Here is an 8832-nt window from a genome sequence, read left to right as displayed (position 1 = left end):
CAAATAGGCCTATGTTATCAACTACCAAATAGGCCTATGTTATCAACTACCAAATAGGCCTGTTATCAACTACCAAATAGGCCTATTGAACGAGCAGCATTGTTTGACAAAGTAAAAGAAGACAGAGATAGGCGTTTGGCACGAGATCATCAGCCTTCTCTGGTGAGTGAGCTGCACATCATTGGGTGAGTCAGTGAAACTGGACAGCATTTTTAGGACTATCCTCCTCATATTGTACAATATGTGTCTCCACACACCTAGGCTACTGATGGATTTAAGACAAGTTTGTTTTTATTGATCTCAGATTCTCAGTTTGTAAAATTTGTGAGATATTTGTGAGATATTAAAAAAGATTCTGCTAAAGACAGCAGTCATCTAAAATKATGTGGAATTGCATGAAATGCGTTCATTAAAGGGCACATTTTTCCAGGACCGTAGGCTTCAAATGGTTTTCCTCATGTGTGTGCACCTTCTGCAAGTGCCTCTACTCTACTGCTCATTGCCAGCACGCAAAAGTGAGGTAAATGCATGCAAGGCTTTATTAAAAAGTAAAAAAATWAAAAATAATTGATATACATTCCTGTACCTCAAAGGCCCCCAGGTCACCCCCCTCTCAGCTCACTTTTTGTTCCCGGCACCTCCCTATTTACAAATTAACCACTGGAATATATTGTATATTCCAGTTTAAAGCCTAACTGTGAAAGTGAATTTGGGATAGGGTTAAACTTATGTATTTTTACCAGCATGAACGACATGTAAGCTTTTCTCTGTGCATTCCACTGCCTTGTTCTGACAAAGACGAGGATTCAATTGGGCTTGTGGGGAGATGGAACACTGTGAGTTGTTAATTGTAGGTGTGTGTCTGTCTCTGAAAGGAACATTTGTTGTGGGGAGAAGGAACACCTGAGGGGAGGAAGGCTGACAAAGCCGTTCTCAAACCCCTCTTTCAAAGTTCCTTCTTTTTGCCCGCCTCTGTAGTTCCTCATGCATACAGTTCGCCTATACTGGCGGCCATCTTTGTTAGTCGTGTGCTGTGGTTGATTTATGGAGGAATCATTCTACAGGTTTGGAAGCTGCTAATAGAGAGATAATAGATACCACAGGCTGGGTAAGCTGTAGGCAATGAAGAGATAAGAGCTCTACCGCAGTTACATTGCTTCTTGATGAAACAGAAGAAAATAGTCGTTAATTTAACTAGCTCCTGTGAGAAGTCAGAAACATGTAATATTTCTAATTTTGCACAGATAGCTCTGTCTATGTTCATCATCAAAACCCAGCCCTACATAGCCAGATAGGTACTTCTCCGTCCACGCCCATTCATGTCGTTAAATCAATTTAGCTTGGGAGGTGTTGAGATGTACTGGGGTCTAGAGCTGCCTCATAAAACCCTAGCTTAGCCTGTTGTGGSTCGTGTTAACGATTCCGTCTGTGTCTGGGGGAGCTGGGTCGCAGCATTGGAGGAGCGTTACGGCAGTATTGGGGAAGGAGTGAGGCTGAGATGTAAGAGCGTGGTGAGGTAGCGTCTTCCTGTGTCTCAGGCAGGTTGAAAGGCGATAGCGCGGCCTGTCAGTCCGGTGTAGCCGTGTGGGAGAAGAGGTAGGAGTCAGTAGTTACTGAAGTAGGAGTCAGGGAATTAAAGAAGGGAAGAGATGAGAATAGCAGATCTGAAGTGGAGATTGAAAGGGATTTGGTGGAGAGGTGGGAGGACAGTGTGTGTATTGTAGTGGAGCACCGTCGGAAAGTCGTTTTTAAGAATTGTCTGAGGAAGAAACGTAGCTGTTTTTCCACAGTAGTTTGTACCTTGTAACAGCTTGTAGCAACTTCCACACACCAACAATCCAGAAATCCATTTACATCCAGTATATGTACTACTATATACAGTATTAATATTGTATACTACAGTATATTTAATACTACAAAAATCCTGTATTTAATGGACATAGATCTGAAGTTCTTTGGCAGTTGGTAAAAGAGGTTGATATGGTGTAAATCTTAGTGGGGTTTATTAGTGGAGTATTGTGGTGTCAGGTGGAGTTGGTACGCTGCCATACTGGCGCCTGAATGTCTCAGCAGCTTATTTCCGCCTCCCTGTTGTCTTTTGTTTTCTTCTTTTTTTTGTTCTATCGCTCCCTGAGGCTCCCTTAAGAAGAAACCTGCCCATGCACAGCTTTGAAACGGATCTCCTTCTCTAACATATCCACTATCTTTCCCTCTCCTATCCCAGGAATGTGACCAAGTTCATATTGATGACGTGGCGTCAGACGACAATGGGCAGGACCTGAGGTACTGTACAGGTTTTCCTCTTGAACTCAACTCGGCCCCACACTTAAACCAGCACTGAGTGGGTTTACAAAAGGATCAGTGGGGGCATATTGAAAATATGTCCTGCTCTCTTTCTCGAAAACAAGCCCCCCCCCCCCCTCTCTCTCTCTCTCTCCTCCTCTCTCCCTCTGGCAATACAATATATCAGCGTTAACAATATCCTCATTCTTCAACGTCTAATCAAAATAACACTCTGTCTCCCTCATTCCAGAAATGTTACTACATAAATTGATGAAGAATTTTAGGATAAGTTTCAAATGAATATTTGAGAAAGTGCAAGATGTTTCTCAAATGCCTAACAGTATGTGCATTCCTTCCCCCATTTTTGAGTGCTTTCAGGCATGTTACTCTTTTCAATATGTATTAACCTAACTGGATGTGCATACTACACGTTCTCCCACTTATATATTACAAACTTCTAATATTGATCTGTTGTGTATTGTGTAAAATCCAGTCTTGTTTTATCCTTGCATGGTCTCACCCCTCACTCTCTTTATTATAGGATTGTAGATGTAAAGAATAACATGTCCCGTGTGGCTCAGTTGGTAGAGCATGGCRCTTGCAACGCCAGGGTTGTGGGTTCATTCCCCACGGGGGGACCAGGATGAATATGTATGAACTTTCCAATTTGTAAGTCGCTCTGGATAAGAGCGTCAGCTAAATGACTTAAATGTAAATGTCTGTTCCCGTCCAGGTTCCCACTGGAAAAAGGTTTTGCATAATGCATTCCTCTATTATTCTTTACACTAGCTACTTCAGTAATTATATTATACTCCTCCATGTATCTACAGGCACTGGTCAAGTCCCTCTGAGACAGCCACCAAATATCAACCAGAGTTGTACATTGATCTGACCATAGCCCAGGACCATGCTTCTCTTTAATGCTCTCTTTTTGTTGTTTTCTTGCAGCACGTATAATTTTGGCACGGACGGGTTCCAGAGCCCTGCGGGGGCCGGTACTCTGTGCCTGGGCTCAGGTGTCCACGGTGGGGCTGACTGGATGAGGAAACTGGCCTTTCGCTACCGGAGGGTGAAGGAGATCTACAACACCTTTAAGAACAACGTGGGAGGTGGGTTCTGCGCGTGTGTGTGTGTGTGTGGATGTGTGTGTGTGTGTGGGTGTGTGTGTGTGTGTGTGTGTGTGTGTGGTGTGTGTGTGTGTGGTGTGTGTGTGTGTGGTGTGTGTGTGTGTGGTGTGTGTGTGTGTGTGTGTGGTGTGTTGTGTGTGTGTGTGTGTGTGTGTGTGTGTGTGTGTGTGGTGGTGTGTGTGTTGTGTTGTGTGTGTGTGTGTGTGGTGTGTGGTGTGTGATCTTCTCTGGTGGTCAGCTGATATAAAAATCACAATGTAAGTTGAATTTGTTCATGCTGTATAACCATGATCATAATGAATAATTGTGATTGTGTCAGGTTTGCTGGGCAGTCCCAAGCGGGAGGAGTGGCTGCAGCTGCGGAGGGAGATGGAGGTTCTAACAGATCTGTGGCTGACCCAGGCTCTCAAGGCCTTGGCCCTCATAAACTCCAGGTTAGGACACCCCCCTTCTCAACTTCCCTAGAAACTCTATTGTTTTAAGGTGGAGATATGATTATTCTGTTGTAGTCAGGCACAATGTTCTTGGGTGGTCTTCAATCAACAAGATAATTGGAAAAAACATGCTTATTTTATTTCACAATGTACACCGTTTAAAATGGCCAAACTCCATTCACAACAGTATTCAGTTGGTAAGAGACAGACATTCAGTCAATACTAGGAATAGATTGTCCACCATCTATGTGTTATCTGGCAGGAAAGAGAAATAGGCAACATAACATTTAGATTCAGAGCAATAAAGAAATTGAATAATTTCTCTGAGCAAACCAGAAACCTTTCAATATATAACTTCAAACAATTCTTTACAACCACTTAAATATAATGAATGTGAAGGTTTTGCAGGACTGTGGTAGATGAAGGAACCAATCAAATAGTTCAGAGTGTCAGAGTATTTATCTGGTAAATATGGCAGTGTATTATGTCTGTTTGTAACAGTGTGTTATATGTGAAAATGTGATTGCATTATAAATGGTATTTTAATGTTTAAGATCTCTTGGAAGATTATTCCAAATGAGGACTAAAATAGATCCTAATCAAATCAAATGTCAGCTGTCAGAGCAGCTTACCGATCTGTAAATAGCCCATCCAACCAACTACCTACCTCATCCCCATATTTGTTTTTATTTTTCTGCTCTTTTGCACACCAGTATTTCTACTTGCACATCCTCGTCTGCACATATATCACTCCAGTGTAAATTGCTAAATTGTAATTACTTCGCCACTATTGGCCTAATTATTTCCTTAGCTCCTTACTTCATTTGCACACACTGTATACATATTCTTCTATTGTGTTATTGACTGTAAGTTAGTTTATCCCATGTGTAACTCTGTGTTGTTGTTTTTGTCGCACTGCTTTGCTTTATCTTTGCCAGGTTGCAGTTGTAAATGAGAATTTGTTCTCAACTGGCCTACATGGTTAAATAAAGGTGAAATAAAATAATCCAGAAAATAGGAAACAATGTAAACAGTAGGTTCACTCAGAATAATATAGTCGGGTACAMATGATAAATGGATGGTACTCCAAATGTATTAAAGGGATACTGCGATATTCTGTTATTCTACTTGCTCAGAGTCAGATTGTCACGTGTGCTCCCTCTCCGACCACTAGGTCACCAGGCTGCACGTTATGGTGCACACCTGTCACCATCGTTACACACACCTGCGTGTCGTCAGACTCACCTGGACTCCATCACTTCCCTGATTACCTTCCCTATATATGTCACTCCCTTTGGTTCCTTCCCCAGGTGTCATTGTTTCTGTTTCATGTCTGTGTGTTGTTTGAGGATCTTGTTTTATATTATGTTCTGTTTATTTTATTAAAACACTCACTCGCTGAACTTGCTTCCCGACTCTCAGCGCACATCGTTACACAGATGATCTCGTGGATACCATTTTTATCTCTCTGCGTGCAGTTTGAAAGAAGTTGGAGTTAGTTTCGTGAGCCGTTGCTAACTAGCGTTAGTGCAATGACTGAACATGTACAGGTACGCTAGCATGACATATTGATATCATGTGTTGACATTTCTCTGTTTTCAGACCAAACTGTGTGAATGTGCTGGTGACTACCACCCAGCTGATCCCAGCCCTGTCCAAGGTCCTGCTCTACGGACTGGGCTCAGCCTTCCCTATAGAGAATATCTACAGTGCCACCAAGACAGGTGAGGCAGCGTGTCGCACTCGATATGGCATAGATTATCAGTTGTTAGAGTTAAAAAGAGAAACTGATCGTCGCAGGGAAGAAACACAGTTGGGTTGATTGACAGTTGGGTTGATTGACAGTTGGGTTGATTGACAGTTGGGTTGATTTGTTTTCACACCGTCGTTGAAAACTTTTGTGTATAACAATTTGTATACAAGCCTGTTTACTACCTACCAGCTGGCATTGTGCAATCTGTTTACTTTCTTGACATTTTTACCAAAATTTTTATTTTAATTTGTTTACACTTACGTTTAGCACTTTATATGAATGTAAGGTTTATTTTGAATTGTACACATTTGCAGCTAAAAGCTGAATTGCAGCATACGTAGTCCTACCAAAGTAAAAAAATGTAATCATGTTTTTTAAAGTTCCTAGTGTTTGAGAAGTAGTATACAACATTGCAGTTAAACAGTTTCACAAACAGTTTCTTAATTAACACTTCATTTTGTAACAATCTGAACACACTTATTTGTTACATTCAATCAAATCAACACTTACCTATTCTCCAGGGAAGGAGAGTTGCTTTGAGCGTGTGGCTCAGAGGTTTGGTCGGCGAGCGGTGTACGTGGTAATAGGGGATGGAGTGGAGGAGGAGTCTGTAGCCAAGAAGGTGAGACACATGTAACCAGGAAAAGGGGTGGGTGGGTGCACAATATATTTCCCTCTGCCTTGTTTTTCATGCTAGTGCAAAGACGTCATATCAAATCTAATATCCCCCCACACATATTATTTCAAACATTTGCTTATCATTTGAAAAACCAAAATAATGTTTCTATCCTAAAGCATGGAATTGTGTTTGGTATTAGTTTGACCACTGACTTGGGTTTCTACCCTTTCCTACATGCCATAAGATTGTATTAGCTCGCTGAGCTTGGGTAACTTGAGCGTGGCTCACTGAACAATGTTAGCTAGCTAGTTACATTAGCTAGCTAGCTTAGCGTTCAACATTTTCAACCTGTCCATTTGTGTCTTGCAGAAGAACATGCCCTTCTGGAGAGTGTCGTGTCGGCCTGACCTGGAGGCTCTGAGTCATGCACTGGAGCTGGACTACCTCTAGTGGGCACTATCCCATCATGCCCTTAGCCACTTCCTGCCTGGTGATGCCACTTCCTGTCCAATGGACCAATTGGGGTTGAGGGCGGCGTCGATTCACCACAATACAGAAGCCAAGAATAAGGGACCAATCTTTGTATCTTGCAGGGAATCGCAATTGTTACTGAAAATATTATATGTGCTTTCATCCTTTTACACAGAGACTTTTACATATGAAAGGTATCCCACTTTTCAACTTTAGAGCGTTGCACTGAAAATAACAATCTAGGTGATAAGTGCATTTTTCCTTACATGGAGGATGAATAGTTTTGTTTTGTTGTGTGCTCACTTTTCTTATTAGGAATGGGATAGATAAGAGGACATTGTTAAAGGGCAATTAGGCCACTCTTCAACCTCATTTCCATTATCTCCAGCACCATACCAGAGTCTAGATATGTGAAAATGTATTTTTTAATGATCTGTGGTTGAATGTTAAGAAGAAAGGTCCTAAAAAATTATTCTCCGTAGCATCACAGGCTAGGATTAAAAGTAAGAAAAACAGTGATTTTCTAAACCTGCGATGAGTTTCTAGCCAGGGGGAGGATATTTTCTTGCTCCCCATGTCACTGTGAATCTCATAGTGTTTGAAAATCACCGTTTTTAAATATGTTTAAACTTTTGTCATCGTGTAGAACTTGATTTGTTTTTACAAAATGTAGAAATGCACTGTTTTCACGTATAGTATGTAGACACTGGTATGGTGCTGGACATTTTTATTTTCCCCATCATAAGGTGCACCTGTGTAATGATCACGCTGTTTAATCAGCTTCTTGATTTGCCACACCTGTCAGATGGATGGATTATCTTGGCAAAGGTGAAATGCTCATGAACAGGGATGTAAACAAATTTGTGCACAAAATTTGAGAGAGAAAACCTTTTTGTGAGCATCGAACATTTCTGTGATTTTTTATTTCAGCTCATGAAACATGGGAACAACACTTTACATGTTGCGTTTATGTTTTTATTCAGTATAAAATTAGGGTTATGAATGAGGATTGGACATTACCAGCAAGTTATTAGAGATAGCTAGATCCTACCTTGACTCAATTGTTTCACATGGCTTTTTTGATAGAATGTTAATTTATAGTATAACTACGCCCCCAATAGTAGATCTGTCTCATTTAGCAGGTTATTGATGAATTAATAGTCTAATATTATGAGCTGAGACCTAAAAAAGTTATAATGGGAAAAGATTTGAGCAAAACTTACCAGCGACATTTATATATATTTTTTGATGAGATAGCATCAATTTCCTAACTTCACCATAACATTTAATGCATAGTCCATATCCCTATGATATGTCATTAATCATTCAATTTAATATTCTATTCATTTGCAACAACCATTCTTATGCAGTCTATATAAACCGGACCAAATACTCCCAACCCTACTGAAGGTGCCATACCTCTTCTGGATTACATTTTAATCTAATATACCAAAAATGAAAAGTCAATTATCTTATTTTATYGTGCCCTTTTATGAAAATAAGATATAAATTGGTAAGAGCAGCTAGGCCAAGATGTTCAGACAGACAGAGACCAACAGCATTACTAAAACTAACAACATCTTAATTAATGGATGTGGAAACTAAGTAACCCTTTGACAAAGCACAGGAAAAATCAACTATCCATACCTTGTGAAACGTCTCTTTCAGCATATACATTTGTCTTGGAGAGGACTTAGTCTAGCGATTGAATCTTTTTTATTAAGGAACACATTTTCTGCTTCATAAGTTGCTGGGTGTACACTTTTTGTCATCTTTCTCCATGAATGTTTATGTATAACCTGTATGTAAGGAAAATGCTATGATAGTCTTTGGACTTGCATGTGCCTATTACACTGTCAGCTTAGCTATGATCTGTATATAAGGTTTTATTGTTTCGACGGACAATTATAATAGATTAATAAAGATAAATTAATTACATTCTGAAAAAAGTGTATCTTAATTAAGATTGAATTGCTCACTGATGACACATTCGAACTGTATTCCTGAATGTTCAGGTAATAGGTCTTTGGACGGTCTACTTATGAACATTATTATATATATATATATGTAATTTTTGCAGTGAAGCCGCTCAACATTGACATTACATTCAGTCATCTAACAGATTCCCATCCAGAGTGACCCACG

At 40.2% G+C, this 8832-nt stretch overlaps 1 protein-coding gene across 1 annotated transcript in view; it reads left to right on the top strand.

Annotated features, from left to right (window-relative positions):
* The window catches only part of LOC111970763 (eyes absent homolog 2-like), a 56320-nt gene extending 47695 nt beyond the window's left edge, over positions 1-8625 (top strand). Inside the window, exons 9-14 of the mRNA XM_070445847.1 lie at positions 2225-2283; positions 3232-3392; positions 3730-3844; positions 5447-5568; positions 6119-6219; positions 6586-8625. Coding sequence (XP_070301948.1) covers positions 2225-2283; positions 3232-3392; positions 3730-3844; positions 5447-5568; positions 6119-6219; positions 6586-6666 — 639 coding nt within the window. The 3' untranslated portion in view covers positions 6667-8625. The remainder of the gene's footprint in view (positions 1-2224; positions 2284-3231; positions 3393-3729; positions 3845-5446; positions 5569-6118; positions 6220-6585) is intronic.
* Positions 8626-8832: the final 207 nt, after the last annotated feature.

The sequence above is a fragment of the Salvelinus sp. IW2-2015 genome, linkage group LG11 (assembly GCF_002910315.2).
Source record: "Salvelinus sp. IW2-2015 linkage group LG11, ASM291031v2, whole genome shotgun sequence".
NCBI classification, from domain to species: domain Eukaryota; kingdom Metazoa; phylum Chordata; class Actinopteri; order Salmoniformes; family Salmonidae; genus Salvelinus; species Salvelinus sp. IW2-2015.
This window is presented reverse-complemented; position numbering and strand designations above follow the sequence as displayed.